The following is an 18,562-nucleotide window of genomic DNA, read 5'->3' as shown; positions in this document are numbered from 1 at the left end:
TTCAATCATGTAAGATAGATTTTTTTTTAAAGTATAGCTTGTACAGGTCACACATAAGTTACCCCAGTATTTCAGGAGTTTGACTGACTGTTTTGAGTTCAATTCAAACCTTCCCAGTGACAGTCACGACAGTGGGGATTCCCACAGCACAGCCTTCCGGATTCTGTGCATCATGCCCAGCCTCAGTCAGCATGCGGGAGGGAGGTGAATGAATCTCTGAAGAGGCACGAAGGTGCTGGGCCCCAGGCCTCACCCCACCATGGACGCTCAGAGGTGGGAGAGAGGAAGTGACTGACAGACTCTGCTGCTCGCTGGGCTGAGCAGGATTTCAGTGCCAGCCTCAGCCTCCTGTTCAGATTGTTTCCAGAGCACGCATGGCCTTGGGCCACTTTGCTCCCCACATCGGCCATTTAATATCGCCCAGTGGCCCCAGCATCCCCAGGGAGAAGCGAAGGCTGCAGCAGGAAAGAATGAGGCCTTGCAAGGAGCACCTGTCTGGGCCCCAGGGCCACACCCAGCTTCCCAAGCCCCATGGCTTCCTCCTGCCTGCGTCCTCAGGTTGTGCTCTGCATCCCTCACTCTGCCTTGGCCCTGGTTTACCCGGGGTGCCTGGCCCTGGGGTTAAGGACAGAACATTTGCAGCTTTGGTTGACTGCTTCTCTATGATTATCCAAGCAATCCTTGCCCCTTGCATTTCATGGTGCATGGAATGAGCATTTTCATGATCCGCTGGGGCGCAAGGTGTGTCCCAGCTCTCTCTAAAGTAAACGTGTGTGCTCCCCAAAGCCAGTCTTCAGCCAGGTCCCCAGTGTGCTGGCCCAGGGGGTGGGCTCTTTGGAAGCCATGGAGTCCTGAGGTGGAGCTCGCTCTACCATGTGAGCACACAGTGGGTGAGAAGGTGCTGCCTCCCGGCTGGGAAAGACCCTCTAGACAACACACCTGCTGGGGGGCCGTGACCTTGGGCTCTCTGGCCTCCAGCTCTGTACGAGATGTTTCTGCTCTTTATCAGCCCCTAGCTATCTCATTCTTTTCCAGCCACCCACATGCACAGAAATGTTGGTCCTGAAGTCATGAGTAAACCAAAGATCTCTCTGTTCATAGAAAAATCAGAAAACAAGCAAATAAATCACCGGTGCCGGATACCACTGCTTCATGCCTGGGTCACCCGAGAGATAGAAGAGGATGGTGGGGTGGGGGGACTTTGAAGTGGGAGCCCCAGGGCGAGTGCAGTTGAAGCTGAGACCTATAAGCAGAGCGAGCCAGTCACAGGGTGGCACCGAGGCACAGCTGCACAGCCAGTGGCCCAGAAGACGGCACTGTGTCTGTGAGAGCCCCAGGAGGCCCTGCTTGCTGGCCTGTGGGGGCAGCTGCAGGGGAGGTTGGTGGGAGGTAGGGAAGGAGCTTGTCCTGGGCTCCACCAGTGTCTGCAGCCCTCGATCCTTCCCAAAGGAGGTGGGCGGGGACTGTGCCAGCTTGCTGGGGCGGCCACGGCACCCCCCACAGTCCTGGAGGTGGGAAGGCCGTGGTTCAGGTACAGGCAAGTGGGCTTCCCAGGGCTTCTCTCCACCGCCTGTGGATGGCTGTCTTCTCCCATTGTCCTTACAGGATCATCCCTTGGTGTGTCTGTGTTCTAGTCCCCCACCCCTTCGTCTGCCTCCTCCTGAGCTACATCCTCACCCCACCCCACACACACTTTTTTTTTTAGTTTCTGAGACAAGGTCTCACTATGCAGTTCAGGCTGGCCTCAAATTCACAGTGATCCTCCTGCCTCAGCCTCCCCAGTGGTAGGATTACAGCCATGCATCACCATGCTCAGCTCCTCAGGCTTTTTTAAGTTTTATTTTGAGACAGGGTCTGAAAAGTCATGAAGTTGTCTGAGCTGGGCTCAAACTTGTAATGCTCCTGCCTCTGCTGGGATCGCAGCCGTGGGCCTTACTCCTGGCCCTCATTTCCTCTACACTCATAGGGGACCAGGCTCCACTTTAATGACCTCATTTAAAAGTCAGGGCAGAGTCTAGTGACAGACGCCACGTGGGGGCAGCAGGGTGTGGCCCGAGCAGGGTACTTCCCGTGTGAATCTCTAACGGCCTCTGCCTTTGTTGGTTTTATTTCCTCAGCTCTTTTACTTGGTGTCCTCGTGCCTGTGTGTCTCAGTCATCGCTGCCTTCCAGTTAACGGCTTTCACCTTCCGCGAGAACCTGGCAGCCACGGCCCTCCTGCTGGCTCTGTTCGGGTGGGTATGTGATGAGAAACGCTGCTGCAGAATTATAGTTTGTTTCTTGAAAGAGAAAACCCTCAGGATGGCTTTGAACCTGCTGTCGGCTCCGTGATTTCCTCCCTTCTCAAGCAATTACGTGGCTTCTGGCGGCGCGGAACAAACAAGCCCCAGCCGGGTGATGAGTGGCCCTGGAGGGAGGGGCCACGGTCATCAGGAGACCGTGCCGGGCCTGTCAGCGAGGCTAGATGGCCTCGCGGCGGGCGTGGGGTGGGGTGGGGTGATCCCCGGGCTCTCACTTGGCCGTTGATTGTGGGCTTGAAATTGCGTTTGGACAGAGCCCTTGCGCACACTGTCTGGAGTGCTTCCCCCTCCTCTATATTGGTAGCTTGGTCTGATTTTGAGCTGAGGAAAAATGGCAGAGGCAGAAGTCGCTGTATAAATTCCCCCTCCACATGCTCACCGAGATCGCGGCTCGCCGTGCCCTGACTTGTGTGCATTTGGGGGCGGGGGTGTCTGGGTCTTCTCTGCCAGGCATAGAAGTTTCCGCGCGGCTGAGTGGGTCAGAGCTGCTTTCTCATAGTAGGGGAAATAATACTCTGACTTATCAGGACTCGAGCCTAGTTTTGAAATAAAACCTCCAGCTGTGAACCAAAAATCACAACTAAAATAACAACTGTATACTTTGCTGTTCTGTCAGTGACCCAGTATTATTGAAAGCATTTAATTAGGGTGCACGGTTTTACTGAAAGTACACAGAATTATGAAGTGGATGAATTGATGGAGGATGGATAGGTGGAAAGACACCTAGGGACATGGGAAAAATACGTTTTTGGTTACTGTCGATATTGCTGGCTACTATTGATGTTGCTATGTGGTCTTGGGAAGGTTAATTCCTCTCTCTCAGCCTTGGTTTCTTCCCTATAAATGGTGTTTCTGTTGCTGTAGAGATGAAATTAGGTCATTCGTACAAACTTAGTGGACAGTGGCTCAACAGTCTGGTTAATTTAACTTTATAATTGTCATCTCTAGAATTATTTTATTCTTTAGAACTAGTATGTCCTCAGTGACACAACACGTATAGTACATATTTATCCTACTTTGTTTGACACTGATGCGCTCTTATGTAAAGATCCGTGTTTGTGTATCTCCAGGTCTCACGGCCTGATGTCAGTTTATTGATCCAGTTGAGTGTTCTGTGGCATCCCCCTAACAATGTGTGGAGAATGGATTTCACTGTAAAATTATTTTTAAAATTTAAGGAGGAGATTTCAGAAACTATGGTAAGAACGTAACTTCAAATGGTTAGAAACTTACAAAACAAGATTTGAGACATCTGTGGACCTTGATTTGATCCTGAGCCCCTTTAAGACTTTTCATCCAATTAGGAATTCTTTCTGTGTACATAACTACATTTTCCAGAAGATTTCAGGAGGATCATGGGTGTGTTGTTGTGTTGTTGCACAGTCCTAGGCCAACAGGTTACACACTTCCTCCTAAGGGTTCCAGCGAGTTGGCTCGCTCTTCCGAGTCCACAGGACCTGCAGGTCCCAGGAGCCCGGGAACAATTCCAGGACCGGAACTGGGCCTAGACCCAAGGACAGCCAGCACTAAACAGGCCCATTTAATGAATTGGAACTGGGGGAATGCGGAGAGGATGGACAAAGGGATGCTCAAAGAGGATAACATCTGGGCCCAGTAGTATTTCTCCTTGTCAAGGAGACTTTGATATCTAATCCAAAGGGGAAACAGAGTCGCATCAAAAGAAGAAAGTAACTGCTGACAGTGTCTGCAGGAAAAGTCAGTCCCGCCTGTATAAAGCATCCGACCTTAGGAGGTGCTGGGTGTGGATTTAGTGTTGAATGGCTGTGAAGATGAGGTGTCTCGGGAGAGTCACACAGCATGGAAGGGGCTGATTCTCAGGGAGGCAGTGACATAATGCCCTTCCATAAATTTCAGAGCACTTGTGAACAGGACACCGGTCTCCATCAGATTCTAAAATCATTCAGACTATACATAATATTTTAATAAAAGCATGGAGAGTATTAAAAGCCCTGGTCTCTCGAGACAAGAAATTATGCGCTATAAGTCAGTTCAATATTTTTTCCCTCAAAACCAGAAAAAGACAGGGGGACCAGCTTTGCTAATATATTCATTCCAACCAAGTATTTGAAAGGTAACTAAAGAAAATGTAGTTAAAAAAAGGATTGTGATGGAATTGTATGAAAACCACACTGGAAGACCTGTCATTAATCAGTGATAGGCAGATCCAGGGGCATCAATGAAAACTAGGCCTTTGTCTCCGGTTCTTTTTCCTTAGATAATGCTTTGATCTACTTGTCCAATATTGAAACGATACAACCCAGCATGGGAGCGTTATGTAATGTGTGACAAAGTGCAGATTTTGAGCAAACTCCAGGGAGCAGAGACTGGCCTCTCGGTGGTAATTAGTCCCCCATCCAGGACAGATTGGGGTATTCAGCCTGGCAGTGGGAAAGGCAGGCATCCGTGCTGCCCATTGTGGATACAGAGACGTCCATCAAAGGAGGGCACAGGCTCACTGTGCTTTGTACCCTGCCGACCACATCAGATGCTCTATGAGGTGCTGCTCCAGAGTTCCCCTCACCCTGACATCACCAGGCTGAGCAGAGAGAGCTGCTGGGTACCACAGATTACAAGGAACAAAGACAGGCCCGGTCCTTTTAGTGGAGGTGTAAGTGGACCAAAGTGGTTATGTTCAGCTGCTAAAAATTCTGTCCAGTGGAAAAGCAAAGCAATTTGTCATATGTTTCAGAACAGAGAGATTGAATCTGAAGTATTTAATTAGAGGCAATTTTTATTCACTCCCCAACAAATTTTATAGCAATTAAAGCTAGCCCGAAAGTTGGTTCACAAGGCAGGGCCTGTTGCCGCAGGATTGTAATCTCAGGAGCCTGGGAGGTCGAGGCAGGAGGATTCCAAGTTCAAGTCCAACCTGAGGAACTTAGCAATTTAGTGAGACCATATCTGAACACTAGAAGTAAAAAGCAATGGGGATACAGCTCAGGGAAAAGGCCCCGAGTTCAGCTCCCAGTATTGCAATCAGTCAAACAGTTAATTTTTAAAAATTGGTCACAGCCCTACTGTTTATATTTCACTTGCAGAATTACTCTTAATACTATGATTTTATTTGCTTCTCAAAGAAGCCACGTGACACAGGGCAGTAGTTGATTTCTGCCTGAGAAGGGAAGGTCGAGAGGGGTATGCTGTGTTTGTGAGCCCGTGGGCTTTGATTCTTCATGTTGGACATAGGTGTTGGCAGCTTAAAGTCTCTAGAAGTCAGGGCTTGTCTCTGGTAATTATTTTAATTAAATTATTTTGTACAGTAACTGTTTTAGAATAACGGCTTTAAAGCTCTTGTCTCCACTGTGGGCTCCACAGTAATTCCCCTCATGCCCCAGTGATGTGGAGTGACGTTTGTGGGACACTATGATTTTATGGACAGTATTCTGTATACAGTGTTTTCCACAGTAGGAGCAGGCCTCGTTTCTCTCAGATATGCGTTCCGCAATCTTGGATTTCATATGCAAAGGGAAGTGTGCTAGAATAATAGCTGTCCAGACGCCACCCTAGCGTCTCTGACAACATTTGAAGTCTCATAATTTTCAGAGCTAGTTAACATATTAAAACAGCCTTGGGCATTTAGGAGGCACTGAAGTGTTGCAGGTTAAACAATTAATCACCGTAAGAAAACAGTGACGAATTTACCTGGAGTCTGGAGAGAGTATTACAGGGCTGCCCGCTAGATGGGTCTTACGAGAAAGGCTGTGAATTTTTATTCTTTGTATTTTATTTTAAAAAATTATTAATGCATGCCTGTGATACCTAATAAATACATCATGGTAAATTGATACATACACACATGTCACACGTTGATCCTATTTATTTCCTTTCCCCTCCTCTCCCTCCCATCTCGCCCCATCCCCAGATCCCCTTCCTCTGTCCAGAAAATCCATCTCCCTGTTTCTGTTCTTTATTAAAATAAGTGACTTCCACAGGCATGGTGGTGCACACCACAAATCCAAAAGGCTGAGGGAGGCCGAGGCATGAGGATTGCAAGTGGGATCCCTGCCTATGCTCAAACATAACGAGCCACTTAGTGAGGCTCTGTCTTAAAATAAAAACTAAAAAGGGCTGGAATGTAGCTCAGAGTCAACCCCCAGGAGCACACACTAGTAGGTGGCTTCTCTGCTGGTGTTTGGAACAGCACTTCAAAGTTCCAGTTTCCCCTAGCGGCATGCACGGAAGGGACCCGTATGCTGTGGCAGGAAGGAGCCGAGGGAAATTGGCCAGAAGGAATCCTGGCTCTTGGGCTGTGAGGACAAAGATGAAAGCGGGAGGTTTCCTTCTGGGGAGGTTGGGTGGTTTCTTAGGTCCTGAAGTTGTCTGAGCCCACAGAGCCTGCTTGGAGGGGATTACTAGGGCTCTTCCTGCTTGGCTTTGGGGCCACAGAAAGGAGCCCATATGCAGCACCCCTCGGATGAGCTTGGCAAACTGCACGGAGTGGCCGGCTCTCTTCTTCCTGGGCCAGGCTTTCGGGGCGGCACATGAGGGCGGTTAGGAACACCTAGGCAGTGACTGCTGGGTCCTGCTGTGCATGCGACAGACTCTGGAAATGAAGCTCTCTGTTTTAATTTTTAGGTACCGCTCTGCAGCTTTCCACAGTGTTTTCTCAGTATAACAAGTGGACATCGTGCTTGCTTGGCTGTTGGGAGGCACCATAGAGGTGTCCCCTTGGGAGGAGACAGGTGGGGAAGGGAGGCTGACCAGGGAGGCAGAAGGCCTTCTCATTACACAGAAAGCCCCCAGAGCAGCGCTTCCTCCAGGGAGGGCCCGGGGTACATGAGCAGAAATCGCCAGGCCAATAAACTGCATGCATAACTCAGCCTCAGGCTAATAGCTGTTACAGGAAGCGTGGCTTTCTCCATGCTTTTCAGATATGCATCACTTCCATGGATGTATCTGATGTCTGGAATCTTCTCCAGCTCAGACGTGGCTTTCATCTCCTACATCTCCTTGAACTTCATCTTCGGCCTCTGCACCCTGCTGATGACGACCATGCCCCGGCTCCTGGCCATCGTCTCCAAAGCCCAGGTCAGTTAGCCACGGTTCCCCCCCTCTCCAAGGGCTCAAGCGGCAGGGAGGGGATGCTGGCAGTGTTGCTGCTTTGCCAACTGGAAATCAGCGGAGATGTGCCATGCCCACTGTCTTTAAACCCCAGAAGAGACAGTGGCTCTAATTCACAAAACATCTGTGGCTGTGCGAGCCCTGCCCACATGCGGTGACAGCTGACAAAAGATGCGCAGTGGCTGCTGCTGCAGGAGCCAGGACAGAGTCATGGAAGTATCCACAGCCACATCCCAGCATCTTCCCCGGGGAGTTTGACAGTGGAAGGGCAGGGGAGAGAAAGCAATGAAAAGTGTCCCGGCAAAGCGTCCCCATCTTGTCGGATGCTAGAAGGCAGGACGGGTCACAGTCGGTGACTGCACTCTCAGTCTGGAGGGCGACCTGGGGACCCTGTCCTTTTGGCTGGGGCCCCTGGAACTACTCTCCAGGTGGTGGAGCAAAGGGCTGCCCTGAGCATGGGGTGCACAGCCAGGTGGACCAGTGACTCTGTCCACTTGGCCTCCTCATTCGCAGGCCACTCTGGGGACTGTCCCCACAGGCAGGCGTCCAGGTCCAGCTGAGAGCTTGTGCCCCCTCAGGCTGTCTCCTCCCTCCCGGGCTGCCTCACTCTTGGCCTCCGCTTGCAGTCAGCCCTGACACCTCCTAGGCAGCTGTTTGAGGAGACTTCAGACTCTGCATGCTCCTCCGCCCTTCCCATTCTTGCTTTCTTTCCTCCCCTCTGACCTGACTGCCTTCTCACAACTCCATGCTGTCACTTTCTGTGATTCCTCAGAGCACCCAGGTGTTTGACTGATGCAGGATGGAGAACGTTCCTGGGGGAGAGACTGGGAGCCCAGGCTTTTGGCTGATGCAGGGCTGAGAACATGCCCAGGGAGGTTCAGCATTCCTTGGGAAGGAATCACATGGAGCTGGTATCATTTCCATGAGGCAGGACTGGTCATCTGCCTAATCCTGACAGGTCCATCCCTCACCACTGGATTTCAGAGGCCAGTGCATTCTCCGCAGATGGGCAGTATTATTTTATTATTGTGCCTCGTGTGTGTGGAGGCAGTGAAGTATGTAAATATCTATTAAGCAGTCAACGAGGGGGATGATCTGTTTCAATGATTTTTACAGATCTGGTTTGACAGTAATCTGTATTACTATGTCTAGCCTTCAAAGAGGGAGCTTGCAGAGCAATTAATTGGCCTCAGCTTGAGGAGAATCCTGAAATCCATGGGAGCAGCACACGATTCCCCCCTATCTCCCTCACTGTCCATGGGACGTGGGCCATCGGGGTGTTGTGAACCTTGGTGACTCAGAATGGGACCCAAGGCAGACCATCCCCATGGCAAAAGCCTCAGAGCCAGGTCAGGACCAGTCCCCACAGCGACGTTTCCTTCACATGCTTGGGTTCCTTACTAACTCGGTCTTGCACACTCATCCAGGGACCGTTGTAGGGTCCTGAAGACATGGTATGGAGCCACCCCAATTCGTATACCACTTCCTTGGTCACAAATTCCTGTTAGGAGCTGCCATATTCTGCTCTTCTTATCACTATAATACAAGATTCTTTCTTGTGGTGCATTCCTTGATGCCGGAATATAATTTCACAAAAAAATGGAATTCATTAACTCTCTTAAGACTGATTGAAATTTATAACTAGTTGTAGTCAAGAAAAAACTAAGCAAGAATTAAGTGAAGCTTTTATACTTTCTGTACATCTCTCTATATTAGACAGTATACCATCTTTCGGCAATAAATACCCCAAAAGTTATTGTGTTTTCTGTTGCCCCAAACCACATTCCTTAAGACTACACTTAGCTTATCCATGTTTTCAGTTTGTATCATACTCTGTGTAGTATGAAATATAGAATTGACAATTCTGTAGGTTGAATGTTTAATATTTATGCTATGACACACTGTTGTTTGTTATAAGTACACATTATGATAATTTTTGCTACCTTATAAAATGTGATTGTATGTTTAGAACAGTTTTATATTTTGACTATAAAGAGAGAAGGACTGTAAAATGCAAGTCTAAATTTTCATTATTTTCCAGGACTTTGTTTGGAAGTGCTAGTTAATGTGTCCTTTCTGGGTTAAATACTTTAAAGTAGCTATACTGAGTATAAAGGTCAGCTCATCAGGCCAGCATTTCAGTAGATTTTCTCCAAGGGCTGTGTTTCTTGGTGGAAAGACTTTGTTCTTTGTCCCAAAGGCCAGGAGAAAGCCCTTTCACATCACATGGGTGTGGCGTGTAGACATTCTTCATGTTCTCCAGGGCATGGTTCCTCTTTGGCTCTTGAGCTCACCTTTTGGTACTGTGTATATTTATTGAAACACTGAAATATGGTAAAGGGTACATTATTGACATGCAGTGATTTATCTAAAACATTTAGTGGATAACTGCTTACCCTTGTGATCATTTTAATCTCATTATAAAATAAGAGGAATGCTTGTCAGGTGGTATAGACAGTCATAAAAGTTATGGCAGATTTTAAATTTTTAGGTGCATCAATTTTGAAATTGTGTTCAACTCTGTAGCTTGTTATTTTTTTCTGGAATTCTCCTTGTTCTCTCCTGTTACTTATAGTTAGTTTTGTGACACTGCACAGTTCTATGCTTAGTAATGATGACTGTGTATATTTTCTGTTTATTGTGCTAAGAATTAGCCAGGCATGCACATGATTTACATGCTCACAGTCTGCAGCACAGTGCCCGTGACCTGCTTATGTAGCAGCCATTTGAACTCCGAGCACTGATGCTACCCGTGTGTCTTTGTTTGCTCAAGACGACAAAACAAAACAAACAAAAACCTTGACTTGAGACATAAACAAAAGTATTTATTTCTCACAGCGTGGGAGGTTGAAAAGCCCAAGACAAGATGGCCTTGGACGTGACTCTTCCTGAGGGCCTTATTGCGGTTTGCAAGGCTGCCTTCTCACAGTGACCGCACACACTGGGGAGACAGACAGAGCCAGGGTCTCTTCCTGTTCTTGTCAGTGCAGTGATTTCGTGGTGGGGGCTCTGCCATCATGACCTCACTGACCCCTGACTACCTTGAGAAAGTCCCAGTTCCTAACGCCGTCACACTGGGCACTGGCTTTACAGTATGAATCTGAGGAGAACACAGATATTCTGTCCATATTACTTTGACTCTGGGCCCCAAGATTCATGTCTTTCTCACCTGAAGAATCAGTTCATCCCATCTCAACAGCCACCAGGGTTTTAACCTGTTGCTCCATCAGCTCAGAAGTTCAGAGTCTCACTTACAAATGCCATGTGAATCAGCTGTGGGTGACACTCAGAGACACATCCTGAGCTTATTTTTCCCCAGCTGTGAGCCTGTGGGACCCAAACAGGTTATGGGCTTCTGAAAGAGGAGGGGCGTCCATAGCGTAGACATTCCCATCCCAGAAAGCAGACAAGGAAGAAAGGGGCAAAAGGTCCTAGGAAGTAAAACTAGTGAGGAAAATACTGTTAGCTGTTAAATCTCAGGAATCATACTCTGCTTGGGTGGCTGAGAAGGTCATTGAAGAATTGGAGGGAAGACCTGAGACACAAGCAAGGAGAAAAGAAGCCACTCGCATATGTTGCTGAAAGGAGGATAGATTTTAATTTCATTGCTTTTCTTTCTTCCACTGTGCAGAATTTGCAGAACATCTATGATGTCCTTAAGTGGGTCTTCACGATTTTCCCCCAGTTCTGCCTTGGTCAAGGGCTGATAGAACTCTGCTATAATCAGATCAGGTATGACCTGACCCATAACTTCGGCATCGATTCCTATGTGAGTCCCTTCGAGATGCACCTCCTGGGCTGGATCTTCGTGGAATTGGCCTTGCAAGGCACGGTTCTCCTCCTGCTGCGAGTTCTGCTCCACCGGGACCTTCTGCGCTGGGCAGGGTATGTTCTAAAGGGCTCACCCTTCAACAGAGGCAGGGAGGGAGGAAGCCGTCCTGGAGGTTGTGAGGTAAGGAATGCATCTGATTGGTGTTGTCCATGCTTCTGATACGATTTTACGTTCCTTTTATTGTTAGTTTGATTTTTGTTTGGTGTGAGTCACCAGCACTAGGAAGGAGAATTTCAGAGGATAAAATGCCAATCTGTGAGATAATCTTTCCACTTATTGAGTTGTCTCAGTGTATCTTCCATTTTGAAACTGCTTCATTTTCCGGCTACATTGTAGCACCTAAGGTGAACTTGGTTGATACCGTAACATAATTTATTTCTGTGATGCAATGCCATTAATTCCTGGGAGCAGGAAGGTGTGGAAATTCAGCCCAGATAAGCAGTGCCCTTCTCCATATCCGGTTCCCTCTGTTGCTGTGTTTTTACCTTTGTCAGGCAGACATGTAAGCCAGTGCTAGGAGGGGCGTATTGGAGGTGGAACTATGTAATGTGCTCCATGTGCACACTGTGGCCCCCACAAGCCTAAAAATGGGAGTGAAGGTAGCTTTGCAAAGGTATCTAAAGTATCCTCAGATAATACATTTGAAATATGTGAGGAAGAGCTCTGCTTTCTCTTGAGTAATTTACAATAATATACCTCCCCCTGCATAACCTGAATCCCTTGACCTGCACTTTCTAAGTACTATTTCCCTCTGACATCTGATTAAGGGAGGGGTTCTTTATGCAGAAATGAATGAAGGTCCTGTCACTGGAAACCTACCATGAAGATTATAAAGACACATTATTGATATTTTATGGTGATTCCCTTGTATAATATCTTTTCATTCATTTCGTGACATATTTCCTTACATGACCCCTTTAAGCTGGTAAGTAACAGTTTTGAATACAAATCCCAAAGCTTTTCTGGACTTGGCCCTAATCACTGTAGAATTTGCAGATTTCCATTCACTGACTGAATTTGGGGTAGAATTCTGAGTGCCTTTCAAACAATCGGTTCCACAATGTCCCTTAATAGTTCAGTCTGTCTTAAAACCTGTGCTGTAGATTCCCCTTTAGTGGGTTTCAGATTGTTTCTTCCTTCTATAATAACAAAAGATTTTTCTTGAAAGAAAACACTTTGGATCTTACCTTTACTTTGCAAAATGTAAGTATTAGATGAACCACATTCTTTTTTTCTTTTTTCTTTTTTTTTTTGGTACCGGGGATCAAACTCAGGTCCTTGCACTTGCGCAGCAGGTGGCAGAACCACTGAGTTAAATCCCTGGCCCTGATGAACTACATTTTAATGTCTTCCATGGCCACGGCAAATAGTCCACTCTGCCATTCAGGGCCAGCATGAGGGTCATGGAGCACTGACATTTCATCTGCTTTAGGCCCAAGTTGCTTACTGGTGCTTATCACTTCACAGTGACTGTGAGGCCCACCCAGTTTGTTACTTAAATCCAGATCCTACCAGGCCACTGGTCATTGCTGAAGAGGTAAAGCCAAGTTCTCACAAACGCCCCCTCTGGGTGGCAGCTCCTGTTCTGAATCTATCTCTGCTCCTCCGTCCTCCCCACAGAGAGGACATTGGCCTCCAGGCCTCTTTCTTCTGGAGTGGGGCACATCTGTCATATTAATGCACTAGTCTTGTCTGCTTGGCCATAGTCTATTCCTGTAGGAAAACTGTACTTTTCATGAAAGGGGTGATCAAAATATATGGTGACTGTAGACATATTGTGTACATGTACCAACTCCCCATGATGAATGTAACCATTACATACTGCAGACAGGACTACTAAAAATAAAAAATTAAAAACAAGGAATTGTAAAAACCCTAAGCAAGAAATATGATGACAGTAAAAGACACATTGCCCTGAATTCCCGCTCCGAGTCTCCCCCTCCTTCCCATGTTTCTTGTCATTTTCTGAAGCAGTTCTAGAGTCCTCTTCTCTGAATGTCTTTGTGAAAGGTGATAAAAAATGGTGAGTGCTGCTGCTGAGCGCCATCCAATGAAAAGGCAATTTGTAAAAACATGATGGTGCTTCCTCATCCGCCTTATTCACTGGATCTGGCCCCAGTTGTGCCTTCTGGCTCTTCCCCAAAGTCAAAATGACTGTGAAAAGGAAACATTTTGAATGGATTCAAGACACTGAAGTAGCCAGGACAGCACAACTCATGACTCCCGGAGCTGCTGCAGAAAGTGACAAGGATGTTGGGATGAGTGTGTTCAAAACAAGGGGGAAGATTTTGAGGGGGCTTCTTGGGAATATGTTTTCTATGTAATACATTAAAAAGATTTAAACATCCACCATGTTTTTAGATCACATGTCGTAGTTGATTTGGAAGAGAAAGGGAAGACCATGCCCTCTGTGTGAAGGTCAGAGAGACTCTGCCTTTCCTGAGGAGCAGGAACTCTGCCACCACCACCTGCTGCTGGTCATGAGTGTGGAGCTTACTTCCTCCTGTACCCCACAGCTGCTCTGGCACCATCCTGCAGCTGGGGCCGACTCTCTCTCCTTTATCTGCGGGAACCCAGACCTGGCCAACACCAGCTGGACAGGCTCTCCCATCTGGAGCTGGGCTTTGCTCACTGCATCCTGCATGTTGACTGAGGCAGAGGGCTCCAGCTACTCTGTATGCCAAGTCCCTAGAAAGTCCTGCCATGTCTAGTGCTACAGGAATCCGTCCTCTTTCATGGAGACACCAGTCTTCGATTGTAGGCTGGAGGATGCACATGGATGGGCATAGGTGGATAAATTAGGACCTTAACTGTGGGAGAGTCCTCAGCCTCAATCACTGTCTTCCATCTAGTAGCATGGAGATGTAGACAGCTGTGCTCACCTGGATGCCTTCTGGAGCCAGAGACAGGAAGCTGGGGGTGAGACTGGTGGGTGTGGGGATGCCAGGAGGCCCTTGGGAGAAGGTCATGGAGCTTTGATGTGGCCACTGGGGGCAGATCTCCGGGGTGGGCGTAAGGCAGTGTGGTCTGTAGGAGGGAGAAAAGACCTCGGAGAAAAGCCCACCACAGGCTGAAGCATCAAGACCTTCACCCAGGACAGGGAAATAACATTCAGGCAGGAAAGTGTGTAATTCAGCGGGTTTTTGCAAATTGAACAGACTCATGTAAGTGACTCTCAAGTGGATTAATAGAATCCTTTGAATGCCTTTGATGGCCTTTATCACCCTCTGCCTGTCCGTAATCACCCTCAAGGAGCTGCTGTTCTTATTTTTATCTCCATTGTTTCATTTATTTTGCCCACTTCCAAATGTTATATAAATGGCACCATATAATATACCCTGATATCATATAATGTACACTCTGACCCATTATGTTTTCTCATCACCTATTGTGTATGTAGAATAAATTATGTTTTTGTCAAGCCAGGCATGGTTCGTGCCTATAATTGCAGCAGGCTGGGAAGTTGAGGCAGAAGGATTGCCAAGTTCATGCCCAGCCTGGGTAGCATAGCAACTCATTTTTCAAAGTGAAAAATCCAAAAGGGCTACGGACGTAACTCAGTGTGCAGTTCAGTGTGAAGGCTCTAGGTTCAATCCCCAGTACCAATAAAAAGATCAGGCCTGGTAAAACAACAGACACCCTGTGGTAGGAGGAGTGTGATCAGGCAGTAGATTGCTTTTTAATACCGTTTTGTTTAGAAAAAATGTAAGAATTGCAAGACCTCACAAAATTAAGTTATTAATACCGTCTACCCATTTCTCTTCATGACATTAGGATGATAACATTACTCTGTAGAAGTCAGGACATTCCTGTTAGTTTAATTTTTTTTTTTTTTTTTTTTGGTATTGAGGATTGAACTCAGGTCCTTGCGCTTGTGCAGCAGGTGGCGAAACCACTGAGCTAAATCCCTGGCCCTGTTAGTTTAATTTTCACTCAGTGATCTGTGCCTATTTAGCCCTTAAAGTGGTCCCATATTACAGTTTATGGGAGAAATTGAAATGTACTTGAAAGTTAAAATGCCACAGATTGAAAATAATAACAAAAATGAGCAATTCAGATTTTGAGTGAACCTGTTAGAACTCAAAATAAAATTTGTATTCTTCTGGCAAACACTTACTGCATACTTCTAGCAAGATGTTGTGTAAAGTGGTAGTTGTACAACTCTTATCAAATCCAACTTGTACTATAAATTTAAACTATTTGGCTACTTTTATTTATAATCTACTTTATTAAATGAGCTGTTTACTCAAAGCACCTATAAAAATTGGTATTTTACAATAATGTGATAATGTTTGGGTTTTTAATTACATTGAACCTAAGGTACGGCATGACTTTATTATTTGTAAAGTTGTGACATTATCTGGAGTTGACTGTTGATCTGTTCCAGGGTCTTTCAGGAACATGTACATTTCCTGCAGATTAGGGAATGAAGCTGATTTTTGTGCACTCAGTAATCAGGGTCATGGGCAAAGCTGCTCTGGATGAAGCTACTTCTGACCCGGTGGAGGCCCTGTCTTCTGTTTCCACAGATGTCCACCTTTCTCTCTCTTGTCAGCTATTCTGGTCATTTCCCAGGTGGGAATGAACTCTGATTCTACCTTCCCAGGACTCACTCTGCTGTCCGAGGCACCATCAAACATCCTAAGGACGTAGATGTTGAAAAAGAGCAAAGGAGGGTGTTTGAAGGAAGGACGGGAGGAGACATCCTGGTGTTGTGCAACCTCAGTAAAAGTTACAGAAGCTTTTTCAGGAAGACCACGGCTGTGCGAGATATTAGTCTGGGCATACCAAGAGGAGAGGTAACGAAGCTTTTCTTTTTCATGCTTTTCCGTGGTGAATCTGTGTGACTCTCACTGTTGGTCCACTTGTGGTGTGCTCAGGATATCTGAACTCGAGGCCTTCAAATTTGAAGAATCCGGCCGGGATTTAGCTCAGTGGTTTTGCCGTCTGCTGTGCAAGCACAAGGATCCGAGTTCAATCCCCAGTACAAAAAAAAAAAAAATTGAAGAATCCCCACAGTCATACAAGTGGAACTGAAGAGAGGGTCTGTTGACTTCTTCATGTGAAACCTTTATTGATAGATTGTAGAGGATTTTTGTTTCCTAATGTTTTAAGTTTCATGTAATTGGGGAGTTTTCAGAGTAGTTTTGGCTATGAGATGACTTGTTATTGAGTACAGCCACTGGACAAGTCCAGTTAATTAGGGATACCACTGTCTTGGGCTTTAGTATTCATTGAGTGTCTAGTTAAGCACATCCAGCAAAGCACTGTGTGGAAGATTAAATCACACACACCGTAGTCATAGCTGAGAATGTTTCCCCATCAGCATGGCATTAATTCTTGAAGAAATCTTTAATCAGAACTGACAGAAGCCATATAAATTGTTCCTGATTTGTACTTATGCATAAAGGGAAATCAATTCTGGAAATGATTACCTTTAATTAACTGTTAAAAATAAAGGAGCACCTTGTGCGCTTATTGTTCCGAGCTCCTGAGAAATCCAAAGCAGGTTATCCTGTCATCTGACTGGCACTCATGCCTGCCTGTGAGCTGAGAGGAGCTGCTTCTGACAGGGGTTTCCTGAGGTCAGGTGAAGCCAAGGGGCAGCCTGAAGTGAGCCCGTGGCATCCTTATGCTGCAGACTGTGATGTCTGGCAAAATACAACCAAGATGCTAAAGTTAGGTTTTCACAGTTAGTGCTTCTTCTGCTTTCAGACTAGCTCTGAAAACTTGACTGTCTTACTGATTTCTTACCCTTGCTTCAAAATCAATTAAACCCAGGTTTGCAGCTACTCTTGCCTTCGCTTAAGCTAAGGAGTAAGAGAAAAACACCTGTCGTGCTCTATAAGAATGATTTGCCTATGTGAGTGAGCTGAGATGCTGTTTAAATTTGGGTTCTATGTCAGCTTTTCATTTCTGCAACAAAACCACAGAGATAACAAACTTACAGAGAGGAAGGGTTCACTTTGGAACACAGTTCTGGAGGTTTCCATCTCTGATCCTCTGGTGCCCTGCTCCAAGTCTCCGGTGGGCCTGTACATCGTGGGTAGTGTGCAGGGTGGAAGAAGCCCATTTGCTTCATGGCTGGGTGCTAAAGAGAGAGGAGAAGGCAGCACGAGGGCCTTGTGTCCCCTTCAAGGTCCCTCCCCAGGACCTGAGTCCTCCCTCACCTCTGCAGGGCTTGCCACCTCTCAGCAGGGCCCTGGGCTGAGGACCAGCCCTTCAGCACGTGGGCCTCTCTCGGGACATTTGAGATCCCTAGTATTGCAGGTCCCTTCTCTGAGCTTTTATGAGCACCACAGTTTATCACCCACATAGGAAGTGTTTCACAAGAGCCTGCAGAAAAGATAAAGATGACTGCAGTATGCCCTCTTCCCTCCAGGAACAAGTGATTGGGTAGGAAGTGAAGGATCATAAACATTTGTGATGTTGCACAAGAGCATAAGCATTGTTCTGAGGAAGGGCACTAATAAAGGCTCACTAGTGGTGTCAGCGTCAGTGCTTTATGTCTCAGAGGGCACAGGAAGGGAGGGCAAGTGCGTGGGAGGCCTGTGGTGGGGTGGGGCGGGGGCCGATGGAGTGTGCCTCAGGGTACCCAGTTCAGTCGCTGTCTGTCTGAGAGCAGGGACCTGCGGTGGACTCATAGTTCAGAGAGTGGGAGAGAGCCGGGAAAGTGGGGGATGCATTGTCATCAAAGTAGATGGCAACATGGGGATCTGGTGGCATCTAGGGGTACATAATGGGGTTGTGTGGCAGGTAGGTGTGACCTGGTGACAAAAAAATTCAAGAAGTAGTCACTTTCCAAGATGCAAGGAGCCAGAAAGCCAGTTTCTGTCAGTGGAAGCAGCCCTAATACACCAGAAAGCTGGGGTCTCGGAAGGGGCCTGGCAAGGTGCAGGGTCTAAGGCCCCCAGGTGACCTCAGGGAAAGTACTGTATGCTTGGTGGCCCAGGAAAGGGACTGCGAGGGGCTCTTTCCACATGGTTGAGGGGAAGGACTGGTCCCAGACCAGACTGACAGAGGTCACTGACACTGTCAGGGTCCACGGAGGTTCTGCGTTAGCAATGAGTTTCCAGTCTCTCTAGTGGAAAAGGAAGGACACAGCTGGACGTGTACACAGTGCACCAACTGTGCACATGTACAAGGTGCAATTGAACTGTGTGGTGAGTGTTTAATTTTTAAAAACATTATCACAGTAAAGCTTGCATTGCCACGAATGCTTCTCAGAATCCTCCTGCTCACTTTGAACACATTTATCCCGTCATTCTTGCCATTTTCTGAAGCAGTTCTGGAGTCTTGTTTCCAGTTTCCAGTGTCTGGAGCCATCTTTTCATGGCTGCTTTGATACC

General features: G+C 47.0%; 1 protein-coding gene across 1 annotated transcript in view; it reads left to right on the top strand.

Annotated features, from left to right (window-relative positions):
• Abca13 (ATP binding cassette subfamily A member 13) overlaps nt 1-18,562 on the top strand; it is a 267,945-nt gene that overhangs the window by 165,989 nt on the left and 83,394 nt on the right. Inside the window, exons 29-32 of the mRNA XM_087196525.1 lie at nt 2,118-2,233; nt 7,192-7,348; nt 11,013-11,266; nt 15,820-16,012. Of these exons, the coding sequence (XP_087052651.1) occupies nt 2,118-2,233; nt 7,192-7,348; nt 11,013-11,266; nt 15,820-16,012 (720 nt within the window). The remainder of the gene's footprint in view (nt 1-2,117; nt 2,234-7,191; nt 7,349-11,012; nt 11,267-15,819; nt 16,013-18,562) is intronic.

Source organism: Heterocephalus glaber, unplaced genomic scaffold (assembly GCF_053883595.1).
Source record: "Heterocephalus glaber isolate CG9 unplaced genomic scaffold, H.glaber_assembly_v1.0 deba00001610, whole genome shotgun sequence".
Lineage (NCBI taxonomy): Eukaryota > Metazoa > Chordata > Mammalia > Rodentia > Bathyergidae > Heterocephalus > Heterocephalus glaber.
The sequence above is the reverse complement of the archived record's forward strand: the minus strand, read 5'-3'. Positions and strand labels throughout refer to the sequence as shown.